Source organism: Pteronotus mesoamericanus, unplaced genomic scaffold, assembly GCF_021234165.1.
Source record: "Pteronotus mesoamericanus isolate MK-2021 breed Mesoamerican mustached bat unplaced genomic scaffold, CSHL_Meso_final contig_26, whole genome shotgun sequence".
Taxonomy (NCBI): Eukaryota; Metazoa; Chordata; class Mammalia; order Chiroptera; family Mormoopidae; genus Pteronotus; species Pteronotus mesoamericanus.
In genome coordinates, this window is record NW_026555109.1 from 794548 (window position 1) to 810817 (window position 16270).

The 16270-nt window shown below is 43.8% G+C and overlaps 1 protein-coding gene across 1 annotated transcript in view; it reads right to left on the bottom strand.

Moving 5' to 3' along the window:
* STK24 (serine/threonine kinase 24) overlaps positions 1-14912 on the bottom strand; it is a 121017-nt gene extending 106105 nt beyond the window's left edge. Inside the window, exon 1 of the mRNA XM_054574325.1 lies at positions 14520-14912. Within this exon, the coding sequence (XP_054430300.1) occupies positions 14520-14561 (42 nt within the window). The 5' untranslated portion in view covers positions 14562-14912. The remainder of the gene's footprint in view (positions 1-14519) is intronic.
* Positions 14913-16270: the final 1358 nt, after the last annotated feature.

A 16270-nucleotide genomic window follows, 5' to 3' on the forward strand; every position in this document is an offset into this window, starting at 1 on the left:
GCTGGACCAGTGGTTCCAAGTCAATCTTCTGAAATATAAGCCACACATAGGTCCCAAGCACTGTTTCCACTGAGCTGCTTTTCAATGGGGATTGCTGTAGTATACTCCACAGTGGAGAGGAAAAGGAATTTAAGGCGTTTTAATTCTCCAGTACAGTGGTTCTAATATTAGACAGCCACTATCAGAAAACTTGTTAAAAACTGAAAATCCCATCTAAGACCTATAGCCCAGCGGTCTGCCTCCAAGTAATAAGGATAAATGTTAAAAATCTGAAAACTACTATGCTAGATTTACGGAGTACTTTTTCAGTTAATATTGTTTCACAGTTCAAAACAATCAGGGCAATATACCTGAAAGGCAGTAAGTAGAAAAAGGCCTAAAGGCTTTTTACCTCTAGAGAGAGGTAAAGGGAGTAACAGGGAAAACCTCAAAAGTTCAAGTCACCACCCCCAACACCCACAATCCTACGTTCCAAAATGCCAATTAAAAATAATCCTGGAACATTAGCAAAATCTCTAAAAGTTAAAAAAAAAAAAAAAAAAGTGGAAATAAAAGTGCCAAAAAATACCATCAGTTAACTAGCCCTGAACTGGGGATTGTTTCATGGGAGCCGTATGCAAAGTGAAATAGGAGCCCATGGGGGCTCAGATGGTAGAGGGGCAGGATCTGAAATGGTTGGTAGGAGGCATTCTGGTGTAAAGAAGCAAAAGAACACAAATGGCTCACACCAAAAGTTGGAGCTCTAATACCAACTGGGCTGTATTCTAGCTGAGGGGTCCTGGGACGCTTCCAGAGCCTTAGCTTTGTCCTCTGTGAAAGTAGTATAACAACACTAAGGATTACAAGAGCATAAGAAGCCTAACAAAGGTGTGCCTGGCCCTCAGGAGGAGTGCAATAAAATTCAGTTTCCATCCTACAAGGCTTCCACTAAGACCATCAAATGTGTATTGTCTTGACATCAATACAGCAAAGCCAAAGGCATGTTTACTTTCCCAATTATCTATTCAGGTAACACAGTGAAACAGAAGGAAAAACTAAGACCCCTACCAGTAGGAACTGCTGAGGAAGTGAGTAATTCTTTGTACTTACACATCTTTTCTTTTTATTTTTCTTTCAGGTTTCTTTTATATTTAATTGATGCTATTACAGTTGCCCCAGTGTTCCCCCTTCACCCGCCTCCACCTAGCACCCCACACTCCCTCAGGCAATCCCCCCACCATTGTTCATGTCCAGGGTCATGTATATAAGTTCTTTGGCTACTCCATTTCCTATACTGTACTTCCCCATGGCTATTTTGTCACTACCTATTGGTACTTCTTAATCCCCTCACTTCCTCACCCATTCCTCCACATCCCCCACCCATCTGGCAACCATCAAAACTTCTACCTGTCCATGATTCTGTCCCTGTTTTTGTTTGCTTAGTTTTCAGATTCAACTGCTACTATATTTGTACTTTTTGCCATTTTACTGTTCATAGCTTTGATTTTTTTCTTAAATACATCACTTTAATGTTTCATATAATAATGATTTAGTGATAATGAACTCCTTTAGTATTTATTTTCTTGTCTGAGAAGCTCTTTATCTGCCCTTTAATTCTAATGATAGCTTTGCTAGGTAGAGCAATCTTGGCTGTTTTCCATGCTTTCCCTGCTTTCCATGACTTTGAACATTTCTTGCCCATCCTTTCTAGCCTGCAAAGTATCTTTTGAGAAATCAACTGACAGGCTTATAGGAACTCCCATATATGCAACTAACTTCTCTTTCTGCTTTTAAGATTTTCTCTTCATCTCTAACCTTTGGCATTTTAATTGTGATGTGTCTTGGAGTGGGCCTCTTTGCATCCATCTTGCTGGGTACTCTGTGTTTCCTGTACTTGCATGTCTATTTTCCGTCAGCAGGTTAGGAAAGTTTTCTTTCATTATTTTTTCAAATAGATTTCCAACTTCTTGCTCTTTCTCTTCTTCTGGTACCCCTATGATGTAAATGTTGAACATCTTGAAGTTGTCCCAGAGGCTACTTATACCATCCTCACTTTTTTTTCTTTTCTTTCCTTGTTGCTCTCATTGGGTCTATTTTTTCTTCCTTAGGTTCCAGATCATTGCTTTCATTCTCAGCTTTATTCACTCTACTGTTGTTTTTCTGTAAACTGTTCTTTATTTCAATTAGTGAATCCTTCATTTCTTACTGGATCTTTTTTTATGCTACTGAGGTTCTCACTAAGTCCCCTGAACATCCTTATAACCAGTGTTTCGAACTCTGCCATCTGATAGATTGCTTATCTCCATTTCATTTAGCTCTTTTTCTGGAGTTTTCATCTCCTTTCATTTGGGCCATGTTTCTTTGTCTCCAAGTTTTGATAACTTCCCTGTTTGTTTCTATGTATTAGTTACAGCTGCTTTTGACTCCATGTCTTGGTAGTGTGCCCTAATGTAGTAGGTATCCTATAGGGTCCAGTGGCACAGCCTCTCCTATCACCCAAGCTGGGTACTCGAGATGTGCCCTTCATGTGGGCTGAGTACACCTTCCTCTTGTAGTTGAGCCTTGGTTGCTGCTGGCAAATCAATGGGAGAGGCCAGTCAGCTGCTGTAACTGGGTTGGCTATAACCACTTACCACCAACCTCCACCCTCTGCAGAGCATCAGCTGTGCAGGGGCAGGGCAGCGGTGCTCCAAAGTGGTCTGTAGCTGTCCACCGGGTACACTGGCCCTGGGGTTTCCTGGTTGGTGCAGGCCAAAGTCAGCCCCTACCCATGCTTTGCCCAAGGCCACACTGCCTGAGCTATAAAGCAATCTGAGATGGCTGCTACTTGTGCTGCGCTTGGATTGGAGATTCCCAGACAAAGCCAAGCTGTGAGTCTACACCAGCCTCTGATGATGCCAGGCCTTGGGTTCACTCAGGCCAGCTGTTGCTTGTTTGATAGGACTTAGGAAGTTGTGAAGCATGAGCCAAGACCAGCCATTCATACAGTAAAGCAGCTTGGGTGGACCTGTAAGTTAAATGGGCAGAGTCTCCAGGGATCTTCAAAGTGGGTCAAAGAGTGTTGGCCAGGTTGATTTGAGTCTCAGATATGGCATCAGCTTGCTGGCTCTTTGAGGAGAGAGTTTAGAAAAGGGACAATGGCCTCTGTTCACCTAAATGCCAGATACTTCAGTTTCTGCCAATATGCCAGTGGTGCCCCTCAAGCTGCTACCCTGGTCCTGGAGCTCAGAGGGGGTGAGTCTGAGCAGGTGAGTCTATGTGTGGGTTCTTTAAGAGGAACTGCTTGTAGCTCCAGCATTTTCTTCCACTGACTCAATGCCCACTGGTTTTTGCAGCCAGAAGTTGTGCGGACTTATCTTGCTGGCACTAGAACCCTGGACTGACGGCCTTGTTTGGGGCTGGGCCTACTCGCTCCCGAGATAGCCCTCCCGAATTCCTATCCACCACACGTGCCTGTTCCATGTCTACATTCCTAATACCAGTCTGGGTAGATATGGTTTCTTTAAGTCCACAGTTGTCAGATTTCCATTCAACTTGATTTCTGAAGGTTCTGAGTGATGGCTGTTCTATTTTGGTTGTAATTTTAACATGGTTGTGAGAATAGGCAAGCCATATCTGCCTATGCCACCATCTTGATCAGAAAGTCCCTTTTCTTTCTAAATTGCTTCTCAAGAAATGTTTGATACAATGAAAGTGCACAAACACAACAAAGGAACATTCAAACAATACCTTTCTTCTGCAGGTTCTCAGAGATCATCAGGAGTTCAGGCAGCAATTTAACAACTTTGAATTAACCACAACTGAAAATGTTCTACAAAACTCTGCATAAAATAGCTGCTGGCTAATCCCAGATTCTATAGTACTTTTTGTTTTCACTCAGCAGTTTGTCACTGTAAATTTCTGCCCCCCAAAAAGTACTTTGTTCTGAAGCTGGAAATCATTTTAAGGCAGTCTCCCAAAGAACAGCTTTCCCTGTTTCTATCTGCTCCCTTGCATCATTCACCCACTGATATCAAGTGTGTAAGGAGCAACACTGTACAGTGCCCAAGCTTGTGCTTTGCACTGAGCATGCCATGATACCCCTTTCTCCATTCCTCAGTCCATTATGTTCTGACACGATCCATAAACTGGATCTGCCACATGGGCTCCTGAACCCACCCTGGCAAGCTACTCATCATCTGCTGTGCACCTGTGCCCAAGTGCTGTGCTGACAGCTACGAAACAGCAACCATGACTGATGCTGCCCTCGCCATCCTCTCAAGAAGCAGAGAATCACTTCTGGACCATGGACTGAGCCCCCAAAACATCAGTCAACTTAAGAAAATGTTTCTCCAAAAAGGGCTCCCTAAAATGGTGGTTGTGTGCCCATAAGATCTTTGCACCAGTACATGATACAGAATGGAGAAAAGTAGGTTCTCAGTTGAAGTTAGGACAGTGGAGGTCAATGACTGTTAGAGATACGGAAAAACAAGCATATGTTTATATTTCATTATACTTACAGAGAAAACAGAAGGCACAATCATGGAGGACGGGAACAGTGCAGCTGAGGAGTTCTTCCCCATCCATGGGCCTCAAGCAGTCCTGACACTGGAATTCAAATTCTATTTATTCCATTCATTCATCTTAAGTTGAAGGACAGTGACTTCCAGGCAGAGAGCACACTGAGCTTGGGCTTCTATCTGATTAATCCTGAAATCCCACTAAAACTATAACAAAGAGGGTTTTCTTATAGGTTAATACTCTGCATATCAGGAGGGGAGAGAAGACCAACAGCAATGAAATTCCAGAAGCTGTTAAAAGTGGGTGGTGGAAAAATGAAGGGGAAAAAAACAAATGCTAAAAGACAGGTGGAGAAAGCAAAATAAACGTCACTTGCAGTGCTGACTCCCCAAAACTCAGGAACCTGCTCACAGGAACCTCTGGAAGGGAGCACCTACAGTGAGGAGGAGTTAAAGAAATGACCTGATACTCTACCTTCCCCACCCTTCACAGCCAAGAAACTGCTATGTGCCTTCCCTATCGATTGAAAGCATATTACCTTGGAAGGAAAATTGAGGGTTTCTGGCACAGAATAAAGCTACATAAGACACTGTACCCACACTCAGTCCTTTCCCTCCCTCCAGAGCTCAGGTGGGCATGAGGCCTCAGACCAGAGAAGGGGCATCAGCCTGAGGGGTACATCAAGGATGAACAAGGATAACCAGTCCAGATGGAAACAGGTCAGGAGACCTCAGGGAAGGCTTCCTCAGGAAGGGGAACTGCATAAAAAGATGGAAAAAAACTGATAAAAGCCATTCCTCAACTATCCTGTCCAATAAGAGCACCTGACATCACTACAGTTTAAAAAAGCACCATTCAAGAGCTCAGATTTCCAACCGTCTTGGCAGTCCCCTACTCTTACATATTAGTGGACATCTGAAGGTGGCCTCTACCACAAAAATAGAGACCAAAACCAACCAAAGGGACCAGGGAGACTCTATTGGGAGAAAAAACATCAGAATTAACATACTCAGGGAGATAAGAACATATTTCAACTGCAACAAGGAAAAAAACACTAACTAATGAAGGAACATTCAGAGAACCAAAAAGCGCTCTTAGACTTTACAAAATAAAAGCAGAAATGAAATATTCATTAGAAGAAAAAGATAAAATAATAACTAAAGCCGACGAAAAAAAGACAGAGAAAAATTAGGTTTAAAAGGATAAGAGTATTTGAAGACCAGTCCAGATGGTTCGACAGCCAAAAAATAAAGAGTTTAAGAGCAAACAAAAAAAAAAAAATGGAAAGGGAATCTAAAAAATAATTCAACAAAAAAAAGATGTGTTAACCAATTAAAGGGACCTACAAAGTAACTATCTCAAAAAAATAAAAATAGGACCCCCCCACCAAAGATATCACTGTGAACTTTCAGGTGTCAAGGACAGTGAGGGGAGGCAACATGCAAATGAAGGAGGCAAGAAAAATTCGGATCCCACAAACCTGGTATGGCACTGCAACAACAGAAGCTAAAACAGTGAATAAGTACCTTCAAAATTCTGGAAGAAAATAATTGCCACCCTATGACTATATTGCATACCAAAATATCAATGGAAGAGAAATATAAAGAAAATTTCAGCCCTGGCTGGTGTGACTCAGTGGACTGAGTGCCAGCCTGAGAACTGAGGGGTTGGTTGCTGGTTGGATTCCCAGTCAGGACACATGCCTGGGTTGTGGGCCAGGTCCCTAGCTGGGGGCGTGAGAAAGGCAACCAATCCATTTATCTCTCGCATATTAATGTTCCCTCCCTCTGTTTCTCCCTCCCTTCCCCTCTCTCTAAAAGTAAATAAATAAAATCTTTGAAAGAAAAGAAAATTAAATTTCAGGTATTCAAGGCCTTGAAACCTGTCTCCCCTGTACCATTTGCAGGAAGGCACTGCAAAATATGTTCCACCAACACAATGGTGTAAACCAAGAAATATGATGACAGGAGACTGAAAACCAGTCATCCAACAGAGAGAAATATGAGAATCCGAAGGACAAAAACAGAAGAAGCCAGCAGTGCACGAAGTGTGGAAGATCACCAGTCCATACTAAGCAGATCAACAGACTCACATGGAAGCCTTCTGCAGGAAGGTGAAACTGGTAACAGCCTGTCTGCTCTTCCTGAACTTCCCAAGAGAAAGTTTCAACAACTGGTGCAAGTTTGGAGTTGCGTTAAATACTGCTACAGACTGAATGTCTGTGTCTCCTCCAAAATCTGGGTGTTGAGACCTAACCCCCAATGTAATTATGTTAGGTGGTGGGGCCTTTAGGAGGGGATTAGGTCATGAGAATGGGGTCCTGAGGACTGGAATTAGTACTCTTATAAATGAGACACTCTCCAGAAAGTTCCTTGCCCCTCCTGCCGAGTGAAGAGCAATAAGACACTGTCAATGAACCACGGTTCTCACCAGACACAGAAGCACCTTGATCTTAGACTTTCAGAACTGTGAGAAATAAATGTTTAAGTCACCCTATTTTGTTATAGCAGCCCAAGCTAAGTGTTACCAAAAACAACTTCCAAAAAAGATTTGAAAAGTAATCCTGGTTTACTAACAGCTGGGCTGTGAATGTTGTTTACATTCTCACATTCATTGTTCAGCTGATCTAACCAAAGTTACCATGTAACTAACTATACCCAGGAGAGGAAGGGGAAGTAACATGAATATTCAAGAGGCAAGAAGGAAATCCTCATCTTCAGAAATAATGCCTGAAACTAGAAAAAAAGTAGCACCAATTTTTAGATGTTCTTTATAAACAAAGGAGTATCAACAACCATCAGCTAAGAGAGATCAAAGGGACTGCCCTTCCAGAGGGGGGAATGGAGGCAAGTAACTGCCGTTTCCAAACCTTTTCAAGACATCTCTTTTAAACATAATTTCTTTAATAAAACCTAAATAAAAATCCTAAATAATTAAAAATGTATAAAAGGATTTGGGTCTATATGGTCCTTTCAAATCTTAAGGCCAAAAAGTCTTTAAAAACAGACTGAAAATAATAGGAAGATAAACACCAGCAATGTATTTCATAAGCATTAGCACACAACTTGAAATGTTTCCACAATTTATTCAGACCACCAACAGGATGCAGAACAGATAAGATTCCTTTTGCTCACCAAGTACCCTCATGAAAACATAAATGAAAGGTCCCTAAAGTCAAGGCTGTGTTTGTTCAGGAGTGTATACAAAGAGTACCTTTGTCACAATTTGGGATGTTTTATACTTTGTATCAATCAAAGGTACATCTTGTTTTGTTTTCTCTAATCTCAACCCTAGAAACCAGAGAGCCAAATTTTAGATTAAGAAACTCCATGTTCACCCCCAGGAGCCAGGTGTTGCAACAGCCATGTTTTTCTTTTTCCCAAAGCATTTGGTATTAAGAGTTTTAAATGCATTGCAATACAAAATCATAAATTATGGGAAATGACAGGTCCAATGACAGTAGTTGACTGTACACAGTAAGAGAGGGCTATCAGAGAGCAACTTCTATTTCCTGCACTCCTGCCACAAGATTCCATTAATGATAACAATGCTCAGCTACAGCAGAAAAAAAGCCACAGAAGGGTTGGTTGGGTGTGGTCCATTTCCTGCAGGTACCAAGCTTCCAAGCAGACAACTCTGAATCACTGGGAGAAATCACTCAAACAAAGGGTGAAGTGGCATTTCTCTCAAGAGACCATCAGACTCCTCAATAGAAACTAGCACCAACTAGAGAGATTCATTTTTTTCAGTAACCACTCACACTGCATCTTGAACCAAGATCTTATAAAAATATTGTGTCAAATAAGTAAGCTCAGCTCCATGTTATTACAGCCATAGCTCAAAGATTAGGACAAAAAAATTACAAAAAGAAACAAGGATGCAATGACAATGACTGCCACTTACCCCTAACTACCCTTTGCTGGAATTGTGCTACATTAGCTGCCTAGAAAAATCTAATCTGACCAATTCCTACTTGAAGCTGACTTGGTTCTATGTGAAATACTATCAAGAATGTTCCCGGATGTGGGATAAGAGCCAAAATGTCCTGGACTCCTCCAAGTTATATTTTTAATTTTTAAAAATCTTCTGACAACTCTCATCCCCAAAACACACTTAAGCCAAAAAAATAATAATAATAATAATAATACTGCTAAGCTGTGGTGACACAGGAAAAGAGGATCCAGCCAAGATGAAGGCGCAGGTAGATACACTTTGCCTCCTCGTACAACCAAAACAAGAACAACAAATTTCAAAACAAAAAACAAACAGAACTGCCAGGAAATCAAACTGTATGGAAGTCCAACAACCACGGAGTTAAAGAAACATTCGTCCACAACGCAGTGATGAGAGTTGCCCCACTCTGATGAACACCTAAGGCTCCACGCCTTACAACATAAGGGGACGAAGAAATATGGCCCAATGAAAGAACAGATCAAAAGTCCAAAAACAGAACTAAGCAATGAAGAGACAGCCAACCTATCAGACGCCGAGTTCAAAACACTGGTAATCAGGATGCTCACAGAAATGGTTGAGTATGGTCGCAAAATAGAGGAAAAAGTGAAGGCAATGCAAAGTGAAACAAGGAAAAATATATAAGGAACCAACAGTGAAGGGAAGGAAACCAGGTCTCACATCAACAATTTGGAACAGAAGGAAGAGATAAACATTCAACCAGAACAGAATGAAGAAACAAAAATTTAAAAAAAAAAAGAGAAGAGGCTTAGGAACCTGAGACAATTTTAAATGTTCCAATATCCAAATCATAGGGGTGCCAGAAGAGGAAGAGCAAGAAATTGAAAACTTATTTGAAAAAATAATAGAGAACTTCCCCAATCTGGCCAAGGAAATAGACTTCCAGGAGTCCAGGAAGCTCAGCGAATCCCAAAGAAGTTTTACCCAAGGAAGCAAACACCAAGACACATCATAATTACATTACCCAAGATTAAAGATAAGGAGAGAAGCTTAAAAGCAGCAAGAGAAAAGGAGACAGTTACCTACAAAGGAGTGCCCATAAGACTATCAGCTGATTTCTCAGAAGAAACTCAACAGGCAAGAAGAGGCTGGAAAGAAGTATTCAAAGTCAAGAAAGGCAAGGAGCTACATCCAAGATTACTCTATCCAGCAAAGCTACCATTTAGAATGGGAGGGCAGATAAAGTGCTTCCCAGACAAGGTAAAGCTAAAGGAATACATCATCACCAAGACATTATTATATGAAGTGCTAAAGGGACTTATTTATGAAAAAGAAGATCGAAACCATGAACATTAAAATGACAATCACAACTATCAACCTAAACAACAACAACAACAACAACAAACTAAGCAAAGCAATTAGAATAGGAACAGAATCACAGGAATGGAGATCACATGGAAGGTTATCAATGGGGAACAGGAGTGGGGTGAATGGGGGAAAGCATACAGGGAACAAGAAGCATAAATGGTAGGTACAAAATAGATGGGTAAGTTAAGAATAGCAGAGGAAATGGAGAAGCCAAAGAACTTATATGTATGACCCATGACATGAACTGGTGGCGGTATGCTGGTGGGAGGGTGGGTGCAGGGCAGAGAGGAAGAAAGGGGAGAAAAAAATGGTACAATTGTAATAGGATAATCAATAAAATAGACCTAAAAAATAAAGTAAATTTAGCCCTCGCCCTAGGGCCACACACACAGCAATGTGAAGTATTAAAATTGGTATTTAAACCAAAATTTAGGCAACTGACAGTTACAGAAAAATGTGCCTTTATTTTCCTTATTACTCCAGCATAAGACAGCAAAAAAGGTCAAAAGAAGGGGGATGGGAGAGCATAAATAAAAGGCTATAAAATGTTCATTGAGAGTTCAAATGACCAAGGTTTAAATGAACCTTGTGAAAAGTCCACCTGGGCTATCCTGCTGACACTTGGGCCTCTAACCACTCAGTTTTCTCTGCTTCCTACTCTCATTTTCGTTAGGTTCCTCTCACCTAAAGCGCTACCAATGCCTTCCAAGTTGGCACCCAGCACTCCCCAGAATTCAACTCCTTCAGCCTTCTCCCCCCACCTGCAACTGAGAAAGCATGGTTCCTAAAGTATAGGACACTCAACAATGCTACCCCACTGTACCTAAGAATAGCTACCTTCCCTGGGCCTGTGCTGTGCGCCTCTACCCTCAGCTCTGAGAGTCAATGCACCTCTGCTCTCTGTGCACCTCAGTGATTCATTTGAATCAGCCCTCACTAAGCTGTTGACCTCCTGAGGACAAGCCCAAGAGTTTCTCACCTGTACCTCCCACAGCCTCTGACACCACACTCCATATACAAATAAATGTGTTGCATGAGTACAGGCTCCCCATCCAGTTCAAAGTTCCAACACACTAGGCCACATTTCACAACTCAACATTTCCCTCGAGGTGCTTTCAGAACCTAAATCTCAACAAATACCGTAAATGTCCACACTCTGTAACAGGCCAACCTTTCCCTAGAGTGTAGATGGTTAACAAGCTGAACGTGGGAAGGCCTCTTCCATGGAAACAGGAAAAAAAGCTACGGAAATGTGACACCAAAGGGGAGGAAGAAAGGACAGGAGCACTTAAGCCACAATTAAATGCAGCTGTCGTTCTGTTTGCTTTCACTTCCCAGATTTTGCAGAAAACACAGGTTTCCCCAGGGTAAGAAAGAACACTTGAGAAAAGCTCCAAATGCATTCAATCTGGCCATTAAATAATTGTTTCTCTCGCTCTCCCCACAGACATTCTCAGGCAAAGGTTTCTCCAATCAGCTAGGAAAGTGGAAGGACGCTGCTAACCACTAGAAAATTGCAATTTTCTAGCTATTTCTGTAAAGTGTCTATGCTTTCAAATACAAGAATATCTTATTTTGTTATCCTCAAAACATGCTAACTGATCTGAGGCCCTACTACACATGTGACATACCTAATCAGTGTCTTCCAAACTTAGAAAACCACTCAAGTATGAAACAATTTGGTATTGCAACCAGCTTTTTTTAAGAAATAAAATACATCACACAACTACTTCACCAAGTAATAAGGATTAGGACTATTTCTAAAATTTTTGTTTCATGTTTTGATGTAAAATATATTTCTTATGTGAGTTACAGTCCAGAAAAGTTTAAAATTGACAAAATTTTGTAATAAAAATAAACCAAAATCTATTTCTTCTTAAATTATAACTACATAAACTCTAAGCTGATCAGGGTCCCTGCCTCCAACTAAAGTTTGATTTTCTTTTAATCTTAATTAACTTGAGTGAAATGCCACCATGTTCAATGAAGGACAAGTTGTAGTTAAATCCACAAATTAACCTAATTTCTTCTTGTCTATTTGTAGTTACTGCATTCTGTTCATTTCTATTTTTTCCCCTATGCTAATATAAAGCTGGGGTGTGGGGGTTAAAAAAAAAAAGTTTTTGGCAATTTTCATTGTTTAATGTTTATTAAAAATAATAAGGCATTCAGATTTACAGTCATCAATTACCCAGGGACTGGCACATGAGTGTTCAATAACTGCTGATTGACTAAATAAAATATCAATCTCATATTCCTAATTTCTTCAGCAAACCCAAGTTAGAATGAATTAAACATTAATTTATGCAAAACTAATAATTAAGCAATAATACAGCATGGTGAGGAGTCCGATCTTAGAGGCGGGAAAAAACCTGGTTTTCAAGTAACAAATTAGCCACATAACACTATCTCACCTTGGTCAATTCAGATAGTCTCTACTGGTTTCCACATCTAGAAAACAGCATAAATACCTATGCTTCAAGTGGTATCAGTAAGAATCAAGAGGCATAAAAATGATTTGCAAGCCAGTAATAAATGATGTTTATACTAAAATGTTTCATTCAGGTTTATTTTCTTAAGCATCTTTGCCTAGGCTACCAATTCACTCTGCTGTCTTTCTGAAATTAAGCCAACTCCTTATAAACCCTGGTCAGGAGGTAAGAGAGGGTAAAAAAGGAAGGAATGTTGGATGTATCAGGACAGGTCACAGAAGGGTTAGTACTTCTGTTTCATTCTAGAGAACAGGCAAAGGCAGGTGTGCCTTTAACTTAATCCTCAACAACAACTGTAAGGAAAGCCTCCCTGGACAGCAGCAGCTGCTAATTCAAAGAAAATATATGTGCTTGTTTTTTGTGGGGGTTTTTGGGAGGGTAGGGGCAAGAAAGGAATGTTGTACCCACAAATGGCACATTAAAAACAAAGTCTGTGGATGCATGATACTAATATAGTATCATAGACTGTCAGAAGTCACCTTCCCACCTCTGAAACTGTAACAGCTGCAAATTTGGTTGTTTCAAAACTTATCAGCTATTATACTGAGAAAGCAAAATAAAAACCATCCCTTGTAACATTATCTAGGAAATACATTATATTTGGGAGGCAAAAGTATTAAAGGAAATTCAAAGTATTAAAGGAAATTCGTGTTTTCGCAAGGTGTAAAAGTGTTGGTCCACACTCTTGGGAGAGAGAAAAAGTGAGGACAAAAAAAAGAAGAGACTAGATACCGCCTGGTAATCATCTGATACTGACTTCAGAGCACCAGTGGGGCTTTATGTACCTTTTCAAACTTATTCTTTCTACAAAGGCCAAAGTAAACTCTAAGGAAGTTATTGTGCTAGATTGCAACCTTTATTAATACAGGATAAAAGTCAGCCTAAAGGAAGTACTGAATAAAAGTTTTTGACGTTTTTGTTTTGATTTTAATCATTACAAGAGGCCTTCTTGTTCTCTTGGTCCGGAATAGCAGTTTAAAAAAAACAAACAAACAAACAAACAAACTTGGACTAAAATTCTGGCTACATTATGTTACTATTTTTCTATCTCAAACCTGAACAATGAAATCCAGTTTTCTTTTTATAGTTTAAAAAATTGAGAGAAAGAGCTATATCACATGAGGGTAACAGATTCCCGGCCCTCAAAAGCGAGAGAAAAGGAGCGGATAAATGTTCGTGAGATAAATAATCCACTTGGACACTATGGTTGCTTTCTTAGGCTCACTTGTTCAGCTAAACTGGGAGAGTAAAACTTTAAAGACAGACCCTAACTGCATCGTGAGATTTTAATCCTAACCATTTTGCCATCATTTATGCGCTTACAAACATTACAAACTAGCCAAGGATGGTTGTTTCATTTTTCAAAGAGCGAAAAACAGTCCCCAATGAAGAAAAACTTCAATGCATTCATGTAAATTTGAAATTCAACTTCTCCCCACCCTCCAAAAAAGTCACTAGTAGGCCAAGATGCCACAAAGTATCAACGAAGAGGTTTACTGGGAAAGAACTCATCTAAATCCAATCAAGTCTCAAATTAAAAAAACTCAGTGTCCCAGGATCCCGCAGGTCAGCCTCGTCTCCGGAGACTCGAGTGCAAGTTGTCCGACTGGTTCCTTGTTCCAGACTTAAAGGCTTGCACTTTCCCCCTGCCTGCACTAAAAGGAAAGGTGCGGAACTAACGCTGAAAGTAGGGCTAGCAGTTACACCTTCCTCCACCCCACCCTGCCTTCTTCGCCCGGCCCAGCTCAGGACGAGTCCCGGCGCACACCTGGCTTCCCTCCCGCCTCTTAACTTTACCGCCGGCTCGCCGGGAGGGGGACAGAGGCCACCATTACCCCACACCCCCGCCCGCACGCAGGGCCCAGAGACCGCGCCGAGGCCTCCAAGGGCATCTTCCCACATCACTTCTCCCTCGGAGCTAGGGCCGGCGCTGGGCCTACAGCTCAGAGGCGTTGGGGAAAGAGGGTAGCGGGGAGGGCAAGGCGACAGGCACACCATTCTCCCCTGACCACTCGGACTCTGAGCCAGCAAAGGGCCGCCTCGAGGCCGCGGCCTCAGGTGCCTGCTGCCCCCACCCCCAGGCCTGAGAGCTGGCCGCCGCGCCGGGCAGGAGCGCCCTGGGGGGCTGGAAGGACTTCGCCAGAATCCGGTGCGACCCCGAGGAAGGCAGCGTGGGGGATGAGGGGCCCGTGTTTACACCTCCAAGTTCCCCGCTTCCGCCTCGGCCCGCGCATCTCTCCCTCCCACCCCTCGGCGGCTCCTGCCTACCTGCATGCCGGGCAGGCCCGGCTGCACTGGAGAGTGAGCCATGGCGGTCAGGACGGCCACTTCCTGGGACGGGACAACCGGGCCGCGGCGATTCACGCGGGCGAGGAGGCCCGCGGACCCCGCGCAGCCAAAGCCGGCCAAGCCCGAGTCCGGCTTCGGCAGTGCCGGCCGGAGCCCGAGGCCACCCCAGCCCCCGCGGGTACAGGGCCAAACGACGGCTCAACGGCGGGTGGTGGACGGTGTCTCCATGCACACCGCTAAGCAGGGGCTGCGAGGAGCGCGGGGCCTCGCCTCGAGCTGCTGCCGCCTCCGCCGCCGTCACCGCTGCAGTGGCTGCTCGTCTGGAGTCTGGCGGCCTGGAACCGGAGTGGGCGCGTACAAACAGCGGAGCCCGAGAGCGCCCAGCTCAGCTCAGCCCAGCCCAGCCCAGCCCGCCCCGCCTCGGCCTGGCCTCCGCACCCGCCTCTGCAGCCTGGCCGGGGACCCCGCCCCGCGCTTCCGGGAGGGGGAGGAGGAAGAGGCTCGAGGCCACCCGGCGCCGTAGGCCGCAGCCGCCTGCGCCCGCCGCCTGCCGGGGCTGGCGGGGATCCGAGGGTCGCTAGCCAGATGCCCCCCGCCCCCAGTTGGCGGAACGGGGAGGAGGAGGGCTGCTGGGTTCGCGAAGCGGGCTTAAGCCGGGTGTTCCCTGTGCGTGGAGAAGTGGGTCCCCCCCGACCCCGCCCCCCTGGCCCGGGCCCGGTCGGGAGCTTAGAGAGCCTAGTGAGGAAGGAGCGGTTAGCACCAACTCTTACTCTACCATCTTTCTCCTGCCCTCCAAGCAAGTCCCCTCTTCCCTATCTACCCGCCGGAAAACAGGATCTGGGCAACTCCCCGAGGGCAGTCGGGATCGAGAGACTTCTGGGGGAAGAGTGCCCATTAGGGCCTCTGAGAGAGGCCGCGTCAGAACTACCTGGGCGGAGCTTCTTAAGTGTCTGGGTGAAGTTTCCAACCAACCCCAGGAGGAAACCGAGGAGGGAGAGACCGAGAGCTCTCAGTGTTAATTCCCAGTGTTTCTGCCACTTTAAAACAGCCCCGCCAGAATGCTAGGCGCCGTAAACTTAGCGAACGAGTGAGTAAGGGGCTGAACTCTAACGCCTCTGGGCTGTGGTATGAAGCTGTAGAGTCCACCACGAGAAGGGGAAACGGAGGGAGGGGCGAGGAAAAAGGGAGGACAATCGAAGGAAGCCTGTCTAAGGCTTTTCCCCAGCCCACTCCTTTGCCACTGCCCACAAAAGCCCCAGGCAGCTTAGGGCAACAGTTCTCTCTCCACAATTTAGCCCCCTATTTTCCAGAGGAAAGAAATAAGAAGGAATGAGATAGTCCTGCCTCCAGAAAGCATTTTATTTATAATCATAGAGTGGTAGCCACTGAAGTTATCTGTACTACCACGTATTGGGACGCTGACACCTCCTCGATGTCATGAACGCCCATGTTGCACCATTACTGTGAGAGGTTGAACATACAAAAAAAGAGTCCCAAAGAGTTTACAGACTATGGGAGGAAACTCTAAAAAGCCCTCCACTGAGATAAGGAGTGTTTATTTTCTGAGGTGTCGTTGTACTCAGAGAATTTCAGTTCCCTCCTGTTCTCTGGATCACACAAGGCATGGATACTAAAACCTATTAATATCTGCTTTCCCTTGGGAAATATGCGGGTTTTTTCCTCCAGGGTTCTCCAGGACACATTCAAATACCTTCATCGTTGTCACTGGC